General features: G+C 34.7%; 3 protein-coding genes across 4 annotated transcripts in view; 1 reads left to right on the forward strand and 2 right to left on the reverse strand.

Annotated features, from left to right (window-relative positions):
• LOC132908849 (solute carrier organic anion transporter family member 4A1) overlaps positions 1 to 6,090 on the reverse strand; it is a 47,913-nt gene extending 41,823 nt beyond the window's left edge. The window contains exons 1-2 of one of the 2 annotated variants that reach the window (XM_060963227.1): positions 5,905 to 6,090; positions 2,897 to 3,390 (exon numbers count right to left, since the gene is read on the reverse strand). The gene's annotated coding sequence lies outside the window, so the exon portion shown is untranslated. Of the gene's footprint in view, positions 1 to 2,896; positions 3,401 to 5,904 lie in introns of those variants that run through there. The other variant, XM_060963228.1, reaches the window with a different exon arrangement.
• Positions 6,091 to 8,368: 2,278 nt separating this feature from the next.
• Positions 8,369 to 13,427, reverse strand: LOC132908801 (dynein assembly factor with WD repeat domains 1-like). The gene is made up of 8 exons (XM_060963136.1): positions 13,112 to 13,427; positions 12,944 to 13,016; positions 12,260 to 12,463; positions 11,576 to 11,698; positions 10,930 to 11,114; positions 10,610 to 10,739; positions 10,077 to 10,375; positions 8,369 to 9,695 (listed from the first exon to the last, which is right to left on the reverse strand). Exons 1-8 carry the CDS (start codon positions 13,149 to 13,151, stop codon positions 9,499 to 9,501), a joined length of 1,251 nt encoding a protein of 416 aa, XP_060819119.1. The 5' UTR covers positions 13,152 to 13,427; the 3' UTR covers positions 8,369 to 9,498.
• Positions 13,428 to 13,857: 430 nt separating this feature from the next.
• LOC132909397 (nucleoside diphosphate kinase 7) lies at positions 13,858 to 16,768 on the forward strand. Its single transcript, XM_060964197.1, has 9 exons — positions 13,858 to 14,394; positions 14,472 to 14,638; positions 14,711 to 14,869; positions 14,943 to 15,150; positions 15,224 to 15,344; positions 15,418 to 15,542; positions 16,094 to 16,207; positions 16,280 to 16,387; positions 16,476 to 16,768. The coding sequence occupies exons 1-9, from the start codon at positions 14,278 to 14,280 to the stop codon at positions 16,509 to 16,511; spliced, it is 1,155 nt and encodes a 384-aa protein (XP_060820180.1). The 5' UTR covers positions 13,858 to 14,277; the 3' UTR covers positions 16,512 to 16,768.
• The last annotated feature ends 2,183 nt before the right edge of the window (positions 16,769 to 18,951 follow it).

Here is an 18,951-nt window from a genome sequence, read left to right on the forward strand (position 1 = left end):
CGGTTGTTTTCGAAAAAATATAAAAGGTGTAGAGAGCGATGCTGCCGAATAGAACTATGAAGCACTCGGTTAAGAACTTAGAATTCTCCGGAAGAATCATCGCGAGAATGCGGATTAGTCGGTATTGAGAGAATCCGCACTCCCTTGCCAGCTTCAGCGACCCGACATCACTTAGTTGCCAGCTTCAGCGGCCCGACATCACTTGGTTGCCAGCTTCAACGGCCCGACATCACTTAGTTGCCAGCTCGAGCGGCCCGACATCACTTAGTTGCCAGCTTCAGCGGCCCGACATCACTTGGTTGCCAGCTTCAGCGGCCCGACATCACTTGGTTGCCAGCTTCAGCGGCCCGACATCATTTAGTTGCCAGCTTCAGCGGCCCGACATCACTTAGTTGCCAGCTCGTATGACCCGCATACTTGTTATAATATGTCGCTATTAACTGTTACCGAGGCGCCACGGTGGTCACGGGAGACCACCAATAAGATAAACGGTCCATTGGGAAAGAATGTTGTCTCACATCATCAATTAATTATTATTTTCCCGTTATATGCTTTGAATGATAAAAGTACTCCCTTGGCGTCCTGAGGGAAACGTGATTTCGACGTGGCAGTCAAAGTGTTAATTCTCTTCGACTTGGATATTTCATTCAGTTCCGTTGAGACGTTCGTTGATTTCTCGTACACGATATTAAAAGGATTTCCTGAACATTTTATGCGAATCATCCAGCAAAATATCGTGGAATCTTTACGCTAGCCGAAAATGAAATTTTCTTCGTGACTAGATAATTTAGAAATTTGTTACAATTTATGTAATTGTCTCGCAGTTGCCATTTTTTTAATATATTTTCCTACCTTTTATATTTTTCACCTTTGTAATACAATGTGCAACAAAGCACCTATATTTAGTTATTATTATTTTTTACAACTTTCACCAGTATTACTTCGCTATTTGATCTTGGAGAAATTAAACCTAATGTAAACCTTTCTGAATCCACAATTTTACACACTTTCTTTGTTCTCGTGGTAATGTCAACCAAACAATGGCTTGCCGACCTCGAATAATCAACGGAAGAGAAAAATACATAATAGCAGAGTAATAGCATAGTACAGTAAGATAGCGTGTCCCCATATGGAGAAACTTTCGTTTTCTCCAAGAACATCGCAATGAAAACGTTTCCCTGTTCATTATCTTATCGCGATACGAACACATGCTGAGTAATTACGCGACTATTAAAAAAGACGAACGACCGAGTAAGCGTTCCATTTGTTGACTTGGAATATACAATCTTGTTTTCGAGTTCAATTATACTCTTTATAGGAGCAAGTGCTTACTCAGAAACGCAATATCCTGTTTCCCGGGAAAAACATAAAGATCATAAAAACAGGCCGCTTTTAATTTTGTTGATTTTATTGCCAAAACAGCTGCATACAAATACAATTGGGAAGTTTTACTACTGAAAGCCGGTAAAAAATCATTTCCATTAAACAGAAAATATTCGTTGTAGTTCGTTGGTTCGTAATTTTACGTTCAATCATAACATATCGATAAAATTGCGTACAATGTGACGTTATATAATATTGTAACACAAGATTCTAATTAAACGAGTATCGATAATGATATTTGGAACGTAAAAAGCAAAGCTCCTCAGAGGCCGAATGGACAAACGAGGTACCAACAAATGTATAGTATAGAAAATCCTAATACAAATCCTAAAGAAATGTTTAAAATAAACTCTCGAATAAAATAAAATTTCTGAGCAAATTAATTCTAAAATATTGAAAATAATCTTGCGAATAAAGTAATCCCGAAATATGCGTAAAATAAATTTCCAAACGATAGACCGAAGTCTGAATGATACTAAAATATACCAATTTCTAAATAGGATTCTCCGATGTTTTTTTTCAAAACGTAATTTTTCAGTATTTAAAGTGGAATTCTAATACATTCGAAATTAAGCTGTAAAATATTTAAAATAAATTGCACGATAAGACGATCCTATTAAAATGTAAATTTTCAAATAGAATAATTTTAAATAGTTTCAAACAATTGTCGAGTGAAATAATCGGGAAAAAAATCCATCGCTGTAATATAACAGTGTCTTATCTGCGTTCCACTCGTCCGAAATCTAATTATCCTTACAATTTCAGCTCTGTGGAAATCCACTAGCCTATAAATCGCGCTCCGAGAAGCCGCTTTATCTCCCTACGTTAAACGAGTGAATGCATGAAGCCATCCACCGTTGTAGAACCAGCCTCTCTCTGTATCTCGGTTTTTATTACCGAAGGAAGCGTCGCGCGAATTCGTGCTTTATCACGAGCGAGCAACACCATTCGATTCTCAACGTTGCAGGAGCACCGTGCATGCTGCTTTGCTGACAGGACATTTTATTTATCGTGGCCCATTGCAAGACCTCTCGTTCTGATTTTTTTTCTTTTTTTTTTTTTTTTTTTTTTTTACGATTACGAACATTCACCGATAACACGCATCCAGTCAAATATTCTACAGAAATTTTACTGTATCAAAAGGATTTTAAAACCGATCTTACACCGTTAGACATCAGAGAGGTTTTTTTATTACAACGGTATATTGGATTTATGTCTGAGCTTGGAATGGACTTTGAAACGAGCGCAACGCTACTACGAACATGCTATAGGAGGAGGTATTTTGCACAGTTGGGCATTATATTTGAATTATTTCGAACAAGTATTTGTTTAAGATAGTTATCGGAATAAATAATACAGCTTTGTGAAATATTTTATCCGTTTAATAATTAGTATAAACTATTCGTCGTAAATCATCCTCTCTGTTTGTCCAAATAACTGGGTGCTATTTATACGAATAATTTATTATTATTAATGGTTCTAAAATTGTTCGAATAACACGATAATTTCTTACCTCGCGAATTTCACTTGAGCTTCTTGATTCACAAGTTAATCGTCTCTCCATCGAACACATCACAGACCGCATAAATTTGTCCAAAACAAATTTGTCCAACGTTTATTGCAAATTATCCTCGAATAACACAATAATTATTAATTGTCACTAAGTAATACGCTACAAAGGTCCATACGAAGGAATTTACGAAACGTCTCTTGTTATTTTCACGATATTCACCGAAACGCGGAGGAACCAGGAACTCGAGATACCGGAATTTCCACGGCAATACTTAATTACATGTCACACAACCGGCAACGAGATTGCTCGTTAATTAATTTGCGTCCGTCTCGTGTCTTCTGCCTTTTCTCGGTGACACTGCTAATTAGAGACGTAACGATCGCAACGAAGACACAGAAGACCTGGCCTGGCTATCAAACCTCTATTCTCGTCGTTAGGGCGGATCCAGCGTCGTTTGCAGCTACAGTTTGAAGTCTGTTCTCCCAACGAAACATCTAGAACAGGAATAGATACTCCAACTTTCTTTTCGCGCCAAATTCGCGCTAGATCAGGCCACTTGGGACTGAGGTGAGCTCTTGGATTCCTTTGACCACTTTGTTCGTTTTATCTTGGCTAAACTCGACGACCTGTCGACTACGCTTTCGATGGATTCGCTTGCTCCGCTGCGTGGAAGGGATCATTTCGAAAATTGTGGTCGTGCGAAGCTCGATTTGCTGGCAGTGTTTTTCGGATAATTTTGAGATAAAAAGCTCAGCTTGTTAGAGATTATACGACGATGCCGAACAATTTATCGATTTTCATTGACACTTTGGAGTTTTCGTAGCTGTTTATCGAAAATTCTAAGAAAAAGGAATTCTAAAAAAAAAAAAAGGCTATCGCGTATAAAGTGGCAGTCTAAAATGTGCAGGTACAACGTTACGTTCTGTTCGCGTTTTAGCTGAATTTGCAAGAGCTCTTTTTTTTGGTGTCAGTACTTTAACGTACGTAAAAAACAATATCGGAGGTGCCGCAATGCATATTTAACATTTGGAAATCAGCTGAGTGTTCCAGTTACTTTAAAAATGTAAAATCTAAGATCAGCAATAATCAAATACCAAATAAATAGATATACGTATTCTTGGAAAATTGAGAACACATCGATATCGATGCAAGATATTCGAATTGAAATTAGAATGGAATAAGGGTAAAAAGTTCAAGTTATATTTAAAATTAGATATATTTGTACGTTTCATTTTTATCTATAAATCCTTCGTATTCTAAATAGAGTAAAATTTAGGCACAAAGATACGCGTGGTTTTAAATAAAAGATTAATCTAAAATAACAGATTAAGTTTCAAGCAATTTCACAACCTATTTTATACGGATCCTTTACTTTTCATTCATTCCAACACGTCTGTCTGTTAAAACCTCCCTATCTCTTTGTACCTTAAACCTTCGAAACCTGTTAAAATCTGTTAATCTTTTAAAACCTGCGCCACCCTTTTATTCGCTTTAATTGGCGCCTTCCTTTGACCCCAGTCACTTCGAGAATTCTTTAATTATTCATTGCCTCGGAGCAACGCGAGATAATCGTTCGGACCGATTCACGTTACAAGCTGCGGGACTGTTTGTACGCTCCAAAGAGATTTCCCTTCCCATGGTCCACGAAAGTGCGTGTCATAATTCCAGAGAAAACGCACAAGGCCAGCAAACCGGTTTCCAGTAGTGTGCTTTTATCAGCCTACTTCGAAACACCGCACAGTTGATGGGATAGACACAATGAAATCGCGAATTACAATATCGTTCACCTATTTTTAGAACGTCTGCCAAGACCGATCGTTTTCTTAATTTTCTCTCCTGTCTTTGACTTCTACACCATGACTATTCAATTTTACGGCTGTGAAACCACCTGCCAGGTCACGTCGTGGCTATCAAGTCGTATCGTACCTATGAAATCATACTATGGCTGTTAAATTTTACAAGCAGATTTTTATGCGTTTATAGGAAATTTGAAAGTACAACGTGGCAGAAGATGCACGTAATACGAAGAAATATATAATATATTCGATGTATGGTGCTTCTTACGGTATTTAGTAAGTAGAACAATTTTCTTCTCGGATTCTACTCTTTTGAATTATATTCTCAAAAGTATGAGTTTACGTAAAAATCCGTAGACTTATAATTCCATCTATGTATACGTGACGCGTAGTATCGTAATTAGAAAAAGAACGAAAGCTTTCTGAATCTCAAGTTGGGAGGAAAGTTTCGTCGATTCAAACTATGTGATATTTTAAATCTTTACGAACTCGATACGTATCGGTTGCGCTAACTATACACGATTCGTATTTCAAATATATATCTTTTTGAATTCATTCATAGAATTCTCCGACACAGCGTTTGCGTTATGACGCTGCTGCAGCATATACGGGAACGCAATTAGCGTGATTGCAGTTTAATGGACGCCATTATACGGTTTGATGACACTTTGACGAGAATTTAAGTATAAACGGCTCGATGTGGAAGTATAGGACTCTTATCAGTATAGATATTCTACGTTACGGCGAGTCTTCGTTTATCATTCGTTTATAATTATTTTTACGTACGTTTGTGTTTATCTATGATAGCGATAATCGTGATATTTATTTTGCATGAAACTAGAACGCATTCATTTGAAATTAAAATTGTTATTTCCGAACGTCATTAGTAGAAGAAAGGTGCACGTATCAGAAAATTTTCTAATGTATAAACTTGTTACTTTAATGATTGTATATGATCTCGGCACACGTGCAAACGCGAATATATTTGCGATGAATAAACAGTATATCGATAAACGATATCTTTACGTTCACCTGGAATTCACCCGGAATCTTAATTCTGCTACCTTCAAACTTATCTACCTGTTTCCTCAAACCATTCGAATTTTCGATAAACTTTAACGCGAATTGCTCAGCCTTGAAACATGCACATAACGCACGTTATTTCTTTAAACGAAACCGACTATTTCGAGGGTTACACGACAAATCGATTACCATTTTCTACAGTGTTCCTCGTCAATGACAGACACTCAAACACGATTTTTTAATTCATTCAACGAACGCACTCTGCAACGATAGATCGATCATAGTTAGCGAAAAAGGTATCTCCCCACTGTGACTGATTTTAGCACAAAGTTATTTCACATTTTGTTTCGACGTTCTGGAGAACAGGAAATGGCACACAATAAAGCTCGATTCAAAATACACAGATCTGTATTCAGGAAACGAATCCTTCGAAACGATGTATAAGAATGTCGAGTTCTTTGTTGGTATATTCAGCGATAATTTTAGATCCCCGGTGCTTTATAAGAAGCTTTACAAAAGGCTGTGTTACTTTCAATATGTTACACTGGCAACAATTTGAACTGTTCTCAACGACGCGACGCTGTCTTACGGGCTGAGTAGAGGGCAACAACTGAGACAGCAGCAGCGAGTTTGTTCGCATAAGTATACAATCGAGAATGACACTTTCGAGGTAGCTTCTCCCACTCGACCATACCTTTCCAAATATTTGACGTTTCGTGGTCATAAATAAGTAAATCATGTATAGTATAGTAAAATATAATTAAGATTTTATTCTTTCTTCTTCGAGATTTACTTGATATAAATATTATCAAAGTATTAACGTGATATTTCGCAAATGTGGCAGAACATAATGTAACAGATTATGTAATTTTTCCAACGCCATATTTGTTTTAATTAGCATGCGACACAACGAAGGTGCAACTCGCTTAACCAACACGTACCCAATTTTATTCTGTATCTCACATGGACATTAAGTAATATAATGGCCAATAATGTAAATTTTTATTAACATAATATAATTAATAATAACAGCATACGTTCATTTTCATTACACAAGGAACAATCTTGAGAGAAACTAATACATATTTTTACAAATTAATTAATTTTTTATATGCCTGTATGTAAATCTCATCCGTTTGATTTTTCATTTACAATTTAATTTATCATTTTGTTTCCTTAAGATTTATCTTAGTCTATTAATTTAAATTTTTCTGTTTGCAATTACTAGAAAATTATTCGTATACCACGCTATATACGAAAATTGAATAAACGTGGCAGTGTAATTACACGAATAAATTTTATATTTGTGACGCGTGCAAATCAGATGACAAACCATACCATTTTAGAAGCAACATTGTATATTCGATATGAAGGAACTGAGCTTATGACGGAACCGTTTTAAAAATTGGAACACACTTTACATTTAGGTTCGCTATTCTTGGCATCGTTCCAAAACGCAGCGTCTCCTATCACGAAATCGAACCATTTTTTAAATACTCCCTCTCAGATATACATGGCCATTATAAATGAAAAAGATAACCGAAAAGCGCTTAATTGCAGTCTCTGTTCTGCTACATTTTAAATACCTTTGTAAATTATCGATTTTGGTTCACAGACGTGCACTATGATTTATGATCGAGAACTATCGTACCCTGGTAATATTGATGTAACAATAGAAATACCCAAGAAATGATAGACGAAATAAGAACAACTGCTAACCTACTATATGTACAATAAAATGTCGTCCGTTTACAAACGAAGAATATGATTACAGATTTTTGAAATACACATCGTGAAACAACAAATTGCAAAAGATCAAAACTGTCTTCTTGCCGGAACTTAATTGCGCTAATAATGCTGAGTGTAAAGTTACGTAATTTTTCGAACGTGATATTGTTTTAATTACCGTGCGATACAGCAGAGGTGTAATTGCAGCCTTTAAGAGACGACTTTTAATTAAACGTCCCGCCAAGTATTCGTACGCGTTTCATTATAAAGCGCTGCTGGTTCCATTTTGAAGGACGTTGCCAACAAATACCATCCTCGTAACATCATATTACGTTTCGTTTAATACATTTCGAATAATTGGTACATTTGCAAACAATTCATTCGCGGAGATATTGCATTCCCACCGATTATCTTCACTTTGATATTTTATTTACAATTATTATCGTGTTTGTATCCTGCTGGAGGAGAACAATATTATGGTATGCAAAACAGATCCAATATTATGGTTTGTTACGTTATCCGCCTTTAAAAATAACATTCGTTTCGTGCTGGCAAGATACGTTTATACCCGTAGAATGTGTAGAATATTGTATAAATGTAATCATTATCATTGCTATTCTAGTTGTAGTAGTATATCGCAAGTACTGTTGACGCAGTAATTACGTTCAAATTACGAATATACAAAGCATGCTATTTAACTTATACATTATGCTCACTTGATCTTAAAATACGTAATATTGATAAATTAATCGTATTGATTAATTTTTTTTCCTTTTAAATAAATGTTCTCTTACTAATCTCTTGACATTCAATTTACATTTGATTCCACTTAAAAGAGTACTGGCGAAGAATCTTAAATATTGTACTTTGTTCGTTTGCTATATAAATATCTCGTAGAGGTTGTAAACAAGGTTTTTCTTTGAACTTTTTTTTTAAACATTTTTTTCTGTCATCAACAATGAGTAAGGTATTTCAAGCTATCGCATTACACAGATAGAACATCTTGTGTGTGTATTTCTATGTTTTAATTTAGATATGTATTTATATATTTAACATTGTTTAATTGAAACATTTACTTCTTGTTAGGTCAGGAACAACGAAATATTAATTAGCTCAAACGAAAATATGTAAAACTAATCGGTACCGATTGATAGTAATTATGTAATTAATTATGTAATTGTGCTAATAAGTGAAAAGATTAGATCATATATTGAACGATGATGTACCTGAGTTAGTACGATCGTTAAATTGATCGTTTAAGCTTTCCTTATATATACTACGTTTCATGCCGCTCAATTATTCACGCGAACGTATTTATACGCCATCCCAGTAAAGTTACCAAGCGAATTAATCAAAATTGTTTTCTGAAATTGATCGAAACTTGGTAATTTTCGTACGAAAGTTATCGTGTTCCGAGAGAGAAGAAGATAATTTTCTTTTGAACCATCGGATACATTTTCGTACGGAATACCAGCCATTAACTGTTTACTAATTAAATTTTGAGATTTCTTATTTCAGTTAGTTTATATAATTGGAAATCTCGTAAGTCGGAAAATTTTATTTTAAAACTAAAATACATTAATTTTATAATATAAATTATTTTACAGTAGTAAGGGAATACAGTAATACTCCTTTATTCTGTCTACTGAAAGATTCTCATAACAATTTGCAATAAAGAATTTTCACTTAAAATTTTATGCTTAGTATTTCCGACTATTTTTGCTTCAACGCCAAGATGTATAAAAATTAAAAGATACTTGTGGAAGTTACAATTCCATCTATATAATTTATTCTATAAAACTTGCAAATCTCAAATCTTAAATATCATAACGAACTTTCCAGAAAGCTCTAATAACATTTATAATTTAGTAACTTTAAAGAAAATACGTTCGCCTTAGACAGAAGCACGTTTAAAACGAATAAACAGATTCAAAGATATTCAACTCCGGTTTACAAAATCAAAGTAAATAACGTTTAAATTGCATAAAAGTATACAACATAAACGATGAACAACACAACAATTATAAGCTAAGGACACACCTGGAACCAATCGAGTCATCTCCAAATCATGCAAGTATTATCTTTGCTTGCCGTGATAATAGTATCGCCGTTATACGAAAAGGCGCAACTGAAGACATCGTCTGTGTGACCATCCAGCGTTTGTATACAGCATCCACTCTCCAAAGACCATAATTTCGACGTCTCGTCCAACGATGACGTCAGCAGATGCTGACTATTTGGACTGAAGCAGACTAAACCAATTTTTCCTTTAATTTCTAGCAAATTTTCTCCTTGATCGAAGGAAATGAAAAATACGATACAAATTAGATGAAAGTCATGAGAGTATTTGTGACAAAAATACTACTCAAACTAAAAGCTACAACGCTATTCGAACGAAAAGTTTGTAATTCAAGAAAAATATTGTATCGCAACAGACGATAAACGTTTCAAGACAGAAAATATATGGAATCGAGAAACAAAAAATATCTTCGCATAATGTTCACGTCTACGTTCAACTTTCGTTAGCCCTTGGCTAAATATCGAGACATTTATGAACCGATGTACAAAATAGATTTTATACTCGCGAATAGTAGAATTTATTATATTTTTGTCTGTCGTTCCAAGATAATCACCTTTCGAGACTTCTTCTCGGTGGCCTCTCATCGAGGCTAACTGCTGAAAATTGGTGCTCACATCCCAAACTCGAGCAGTGGTGTCGCTGCTCGCGGTCGCCAACTTTTTCCCGTTGTTGTCGAAGGTCAAGTCCAGGACCTCGTCGTCGTGTCCTCGCAGAGTGGCCAAGCAGGAATTCATCCTCGTGTCCCAAACTTTGGCCGTTTTGTCCATGGACGACGAGGCGATTAACGAGCAGTCAAAGTTATACACGCAATTTGACAATTCCGATCGATGACCGATTAAAACGCTTGTGCGACTGAAGTAACAGTAAATATGGAATTATATGTATAGAAGAAGCAATAGGAAGTAGAAAATATTGAGGAAGAGAGAGAGAGAAAAAGAGAGAGATTAACTTGGATCTCTTGCTTTCTTTGTCGTTTATATACATTACCCAGTATTATTAATATATCGACGATATTTCTACATAAATGCAAATTTTTATGAACAAGAAATTGGACTCTTACAAGAGAAATGGAGAATCAGCGCTCACCTGAAAGTTCTCGTGTCCCAAATATTAACAGTACCGTCGAAAGAACCTGTTATCATTTGAGTGCCATCGTTGTTGAAATGTAAAGCGATTATTTCTGCCGTGTGACCTCTCAACGTTCCTAATTCCTCGCCTATTAAATAAATGTTCCTTCTACGTACAAATGTCAAATATTTCAGAATACCAATTATAATTTATTATTAATTTGTTTCCACGTTCGACTATGTTATTATTCTAAGACTTGAACGTTACAATTATTTAAAATGGGTAGGTATTTTTAATATCAGTATGGATATTTCTTAATTTATGGGTTTTAAATATACCTGTTGTTAACTCAAATATCTTTGACGTCGTGTCTAGGGAAGCCGTCCCGATTTTGTTGTAACTGGGTGAGAATTTCGCGACAGCTATTCCAGCGTTATGTCCCCACATAGTTAGAAAACAGTGGCCTGTTCGAGAGCACCAAATCCTAGCTGTCTTGTCAAAGGAACCGGTTACGATTTTGTCTCTAAGGAACAAATATTACGTCGTGGATAATAAGGGTAATTAGTTATAATTAACATTATATTTTTATTTGTCATATCCGTATTCTCCTTTTCTTTTCATTTCATTATTTATTCTATGAACGACGTTTAACTTTTTTACTTCGCTTATCTCTTAAAAAGATTAAACATCGATCTCCCTTTTACATAATAAAAGTTACGTTTCTTTTTCGCGTAGATAATTTTAAATTATTTAAAAAAATTTTTGGCACTTTTTTTTAAAACGCGTCTTATGCATATTTTGCTTATAGTCGATCTAGATATTAATTATACTTATGTGCAGAAAAATGTACGCTGAAAGCGACTAAAGCGAGTTTGATAGGATATTATTTCGTCGACAAAGAGAGTAGGAGAAAGAATATATCCTCGTTTCCGGTCGACGGCGATACAGATGAATTGTTAAGAGTAATGCTTCAACGAGACGTACGAAATTGGGTTGTTGAAGGACACGGTGTAGACCACATTCTTATGGCCTTCGAGAGTAAGAAGCTCCGTTCCACTGTCAATGTCCCAAACTTTACACGTTCGGTCATAGCTGCCTGTCAGGCATCTGGTAAAAAAGATTATTTCACTCTTGGCGATATAAAAGTTATTATATATATATCAAATAAGAAAAGGAACCGAACATGATGATGATTTTTATTAACATAGTAAGTATTTAGTAAAAAGAAAGACGCTATTTTGGATACTATATAATTTGCGAGAAACTTTGTTAACGATTTATTATTAGAATCCCAGATAATAGAAGAGTTATCCTCGCTGCTGAAGCTTTTCAGAGAATATAAACTTCCAAGATAGATAGTCAAACTTCTAGAAGCTTATGCCACTCGTTCGAACAATAAAATAAGTAATATGAAGGTAGCAGCACGAATGTTTCTCTGTCAAGAAAAACGAGTTGCTTTTGTAATAAAATCTTATATAGGATACCATTTCCAGTCTCTCGATTTATCGCAGACGTCGATTATGGTAAGGCGGAAATCAAAAACCTATCGAAAGAGCTATAACATCTTTGTTCGAATCGTCGCCTCGCAAAATGCACAATGGCAGAGTCGATAAACGGCAAAATTAAATTTAGAGGAGAAATGCACGGAACAATCTTAATCGGGAGTACCTTTTACCTAGTTTATCGAACGCTATATTCGTAAGGGGTAGAAGATGGGTCTGCAAGGTTTTGTATTTGTAGTAGCGCTTGGCGTTTGTTTCACAAACTTTGGCTTGCAGCTTCTGCAGGGTCTCCACTAACTGCTCCATTACACTTTCGGTTATTACGGGCTCGGTCGCTTTTATACTCTCCGCTAATGCTCTTATGTCCGTTCTGCAAAACGACACGTACACATTCGCTTACTTCCCGCCAAGTAATTATACACCCACGCGATTTCCTTTTCTTCCTTTTTGAATAATCCGACGAGCTTAATTATGACGTGCGACTGTACGTCTGTTCTTTCTTTAGAACACTGTAAGTTTCACCGCGCTCCAAATTGCTAAGTCTTTATTTCCTTCGGACAATTTTGTAAATGTAAGTTAAAGCAGTTGGAAACAATATTTAGCGTCAAGGTGTTTGCTCGCCCTTCGGATTATTTTGTGATGGATCGTAAATGATTGGAGTAATAACAGAGTTTCGAAACGAAACTCAGTGTTTGTCTTTTTCTTTCTTTTCGGATTGCTTTGTGAAAATGACTGCGGATAAAAGGATGAAGGATTTTGTAGCGAATCTCAACAGTTAAATTACTTGTAAGAAAGCTCATTTCTAGGAACTCTGCACACGCTAACGAAAAATATTAAAAGATTTAATTACTCGGCAGATAGATCCAGAAGATCGATCATTTTTGTCTTGACATCTCCACCCTGTGTGTACTCCAAGGCGAGACCTGTAAAAAGACAGAAAAGAAAAAATATCGTTTTAGAGGTGTCGGAGGTACAGGCGCGCGTTAATTTCGTGGAAACTGGCGCTCGGTTGGCATACCTGGCGGAAAATAACGAAGCAAAAACTTTAGCAGCTTCATGTGGACATTCCAATTACGGCCACGTTCAGTGTTTCAGACAGCAGCCAGATTGCCGCCGGCCCACCAAAACGAGAGGCCCTGGATTTAATTATAAAATGTAATCGACGTGACTTCACTCGCGCGCAAATTACATACAGAATCGTAGAGGCTAGTTTTTACCCGCGGCTGTCAATGCAGTGGCCCGCGTCTGTTGGTTGCGCGGCTCCAACTGCCTCTGTCCTATAATTACAGAAATAAAGCCGAATCGCGATACTGTACGTTACCAAGATAAGTTTGATCGATTCCGTCCTGGTCTCGTGCAGAAATTTCGTGACTAATTGCTGATACGCGACCAAAAATATTCTTGGAGAAATATTTTACCGAAGGTTTTGGAGAATCAGGTTGGCAGTTTCGGTGAATTTAGATGCATTTGATAGAAATATAACAGAAACGGACGCGTAATAGATATTTCTCATAGACAAATTCGATGTGCTTTTACTGCTTTTAAATTAAACTAGTTGATAGTTGTTTTTTATGAAAATAGTAAATTTAGTGAAATTTTGATTTTTATTGTTTGACACATATAACCGTTTAGTATTACTTTTTGGAATAACAAGTAATATATATGTAGCGAATAAATTTAAAAATTCATACGCTTACGAAAACTACCATACCGACAGCTGTCAAGTTAGTCAATGATTAAAGTCGGACAACAGACGAGTATACCGGAATTTTATACACTGTCAGAGATGAAATTCCTTCTCTGACACTATGTACATACTCCTATTTTAGACGTCTGAAATATCTATATAATTCGTATTCTATATCACAGACGAGTTAATCAATGATCGTATGCATGGACAAATCGTATACATACTATATATACATACAGTATACGTATAAATATGAATACAAATTAATCAGCTGATAAGTGATTATTATCATGTTGTTATGGAAACGTGTTAAAAGCATAAATGATCATAGTTTCTATAGTAATATATAATTATACAAATGTGTCATAACTATAATAATAATAATGTAATAATAATTTTGGCATAAAGCTGGTGATGTATTTGGAACATAACCTCAATATAATTTGAAAGTTCGACCTGTAGATTTTATTAGTAAAATAAATTTAACTGAAACAATGTCGGTGGAGCATAATGAAAAATATATTTTCGAAGCTGAATGGTACGACAAAATAGCTTGCGTTTTAAAGAAGTTTTATCTGTATTATTATCCATTCGATAATACGGTTGAATTGGTATGTTTGTTATAAACTTTTAATTCGTAATAATTTTAAATATATAATTTTAATTATGTATTTCTTTAAATATTCAGTTTGATATAAAAAACAGGAAAACATTTCTAAGAAGGACAAAATGCGAAGGAATTCAGGCAAAAGATTTTTATGTAGGAGCCACTGTAACAATATTTTCAAGGAGTATAAGGATAACAGATTATGCGGATTGTACTACACGAACAAAATTGCAAACAAAAATGCAAAAGTATACCGTTATTTCTGTCGGTACTTTCATTGATACTTATTAAAATTTGTTATGAGTTTCTCCTTGTTTTAGAACATTTGCGATGGTGAAACCTACCGTTGTAGATAAGTTAGGAGAAATATTAAAACATATAGTTGCCTCTCAATTTCATATTGCCAATATTAAAATGGTGAGATTGTCGCAAGAAGAGGCGACAGACTTATATCGAGATAAAGAAGAGCCCAATATAGCGTAAGATATGTCCTGATGCTAAATACATTTTTAAATTTGATATGTAAATACTATTTCCTGTATCTTTTATTAGGTATATAGTGAATTATCTCACTTCTGGTCCTATTGTAGCTTTAGAACTATTAGGTGATCATGCGATTACACGTTGGCAAGAAGAGATGGGACCGGAAGATCCCAGGGAAGCTGTTGCAAAAGCTCCATCTTCCCTCAGAGCATGTTATGGTAAAGATAATATTCTCAATGCGGTATATGGTTCTGACAATGAGGAAACAGCAGAAAAAGTTTGTTATTCTTTAATGTTTATAGTAAGGTGATACAAATATTTGGATTTATTTCTTTTATGTTTCTTTTCAGGAATTACAATTTTTCTTCCCTAATCCAAAAAGCGGTAAAAAGGGACCAGTGAATACAGCAACGTTAGAAAATTGTACTTGCTGTATTATTAAACCACATATCGTCCAAGCTAAACTAATTGGTACTAAAAATTATGCTTTTAAACGATAAATAATTTTTTCAGTAAATACTATTTTATACTTCTCTTGTTATAGGAAATATTATCGATGACGTGCAAAAAGCTGGTTATACTATCTCTGCTGTACAACAATTTTTTGTCAATCTATTTGACGCAGAGGAATTTTTAGAAGTTTACAAGGGGGTTCTTCCCGATTATGCGGTACGTTTAGATTAGTAATATAGAGATCATGGATAAGTGATCTTTATTTATTATATAAATTTATTTATTATGATTGAAAGCAGAGAACTATAACTATTTAATTAGAACTTAATGTAGCAATGTGGTGCAGTTAAAGACAACTAAATTGGTGATTCACGACTTAGCTTATAACATACAACTTACAACTAACAACTAACAACTTACAACTCATAACGACTCGACAACTCATAAGTAACGATTGACCCGCAACTATTCGCACTTTTCTCGCTACTGCAAGTCGCTAGTCGCAACTGACTAACGGCTATCTTTTATACCATGGTTTTGGTATTCTTAACATGCACATGCGTTCCATAGATATGAATGGCCTATGGTCAAGTACGCTTTTCTTAATTACCCAATGTCCTAAAGGGCCTTGGTATATGGCCTATCGTGATTTCCCATTTTTTCCGGCCTGTCAACACTTTCGTTTTCTACTTGTAGTTTTCCCCAGGGTTTTTCCCTGATACTACAGTAATGTGTTTTTTAGGAAGTGTCAATAATCTTGTTTTCAGGCCATGGTAGGAGAACTACAGTCAGGACCATGTATTGTTATGGAAATAAAACATAAAGAAGAAAAACATGATGTCCAAGGAGAATTTAGAAAATTATGCGGACCTATGGATCCAGTAAATATACATAGATAAGAATTTTTGTCATTTTTGTCATACTATATACATATACGTATTATTGTATAATAGGATATTGCACGGCAAGTGAGACCAGATACTCTTCGAGCAAAGTACGGAAAAACAAAAGTACAAAATGCTGTACATTGTTCTGACTTACCGGAAGATGGAATATTAGAGGTAAAATCAATTCTCATAAGTATTTTTATATTTATGTATTAAATATATAATTTATGTATATACGTATATTTATTATAATTTTATACAGGTGGAATACTTTTTTAAGATTCTTGACAGCAGCTAGATACTTAAAGATGAAATTACACAGAAAGCTTAATTCATTCCTTGTCTTATTTTTATCATTCTAAATATTTCATATACATTTAAGAGGATATTACTACACATTGCCTTTCATAAATACCTTCCAGTTGTCAATCATAAATTTTACCCAGGTATGAAATTAAATAATAACAGTTAAATCATTGTTTATGATTAAACCTATCAGATGAATATATGGAATTTTATCCTACTTTTTTATAATAAAGAATGCTATAGCAATTACCCGTTTTAATCATTCATGAAGCAAAGAATAATCTTCCAGTCACGCGTTACTTATGTCCCATGAACGTTTAATCGTAATGAAAGTTTCTTGACTTGCTCAGGCTATAAAAAGGTCGTTCACGCTGTTTATATCACTTTTTACATTGCGCGTTTCGTTACTTCCCCGTCCGTTCTATCTTATAATTTTTCCATCTTCGCCTCCAATATTTCCAAAGTACCATCGTTAATATCAAACTTTTTAGCCGTACATAATTTTTACTTGAAACATTAAAAGTGTAAATTGTTCAATCGTGGTTCGTACACGATAACGAAAATATAATTAACACGTCGAATGCCACGCCAGTTTTACAAAGTTTGGCCGTGGCGCCACGATGAATTTTTTATTATGCGATACATATAATGTTAAAATATTACCTACAAGAGGTGACTCCGTGGCGCTGTAATGCAATTTCGCTCGATTCACTTATTTTTTCCGATTATCAATTATCTCATTGTTTCTTCGCGTTACTAAATAATTGTTCTATATTGTTACGTCACAGGACCTACCATAAACCCAAAGGACCGTCACAATATTTAGCATTTGTTACTTTACTGTCAAGGCCCCTAATTGCCATCAAACATCTTTCAAACGTTTCTTAGAGTTATTGTTCACTAAGGTAATAGCGGGTTTTCCTATATTCGACAGACACTGATGGGAGGTACACACAATAGATCTACAAAAATAAATGTATAAATAAAACTATTTTTATATGTTTGTTAACTGCATTAATTTCGTCACACCATTGTAGTAACAATGGTAATACTAAGAAATGTATAACTATTGACATTTGTTCAAATTGTGTGTTTCTATCAATCTTGGTGCGTCGGTCACGGGTGACCCCCATGGCATTCAACGTGTTAAACAAACTCTTTATTCTCACACATGCATCAACATAATTATTGCATAATTCGCACAATACAGTTAATTATCCTGTAATCATCATAGATTATAGTATACTTTCAACATGATTATGTACCTTATATAGTCACGAAGCATTTTTATCGGTGGTCACAGTCGCAATACATTTTTCAAATACCCATGCATTCCCTGACAAGTACACACTGTCGATCAAAGGCAACATGGGAAAGGGACGCCTAGAGTATCCCTAGAAGCAAATTTCGCAACGTCCTACTTTTGCAAGTAAACGGCGCGGTGCTATGGATCTGTCACTTTACTGTTCTAGAAGATTCAAGAGAAAATGTCTGTATTTTTCCTTCTCGCTAATATGTATCTAAATTAGCCGATAGGATGGAAAAACATTGCTGATACAAGCGTTTACTTTAACAAGAATAATAAAGAACAGTATCGATTATCTAACGGAAAAGTTATATTTAAGGGTACGATTCTTCACAATTGAGATTAGACCAACAATGACAGCGTCGAGTAATATTTAAATAAGATATTTGAAAAGTGATTATCGACATGCATATTTTGAGTAACATTGTAGTTAATCCGAGATAACTATAGAGATTGTCAGTTTATTTAAACGATGAAATATGAATATACATTAAATGAAATAATCTGTCTCTTTCCTGAAATGCATAATCTCTTAGATAATTTTAGTTTTTGTTTTATCGATTACATCAGAAACACAGATTTCTCTTCGTAGCGCGCTAACTATGCATTCAAGGGTAATTGAAATGAGAACAATTCTGAAAGCAAATATTGCTATGTCGTGAAATAATTCGGCTTTACCATCCATGACTTATGATGTCAGTGTGTGAGAAAGCTACGATATTTAAAATTCCAATCAATATTGAAATCCAAATTATTTTATCGCTATCTAAGATGAAAACGATGAAAAGATTATCGCAAGTTATTGTTAAAAATGATGTGATCTTTGCATAAGATGAAATTACGTTTCGTATATTATTTTTAATTATTGTTAATTTTTATTTTCCTTTCAAGCAAGATTTAATAGCTCTGATAAAGAGTAAATAATTGCACATTAGTTCTTTTACTAACTTTTGCCTGATAACTCGTGTGTGTACACTTTGAAATACAATAGTAGATAAGTACAATAGGTAAATATTAGATGTATTGGAAAGTTCTGCCGTCCCCTCGATAATTCCATTTTTATTTCTAATCTCCAATAGCGTCGGAAACCTTCATTTTAGATCGTCAACCGATCTAAATTTTATAA

Source organism: Bombus pascuorum, chromosome 7 (assembly GCF_905332965.1).
Source record: "Bombus pascuorum chromosome 7, iyBomPasc1.1, whole genome shotgun sequence".
In the NCBI taxonomy this organism is placed as follows: Eukaryota; Metazoa; Arthropoda; class Insecta; order Hymenoptera; family Apidae; genus Bombus; species Bombus pascuorum.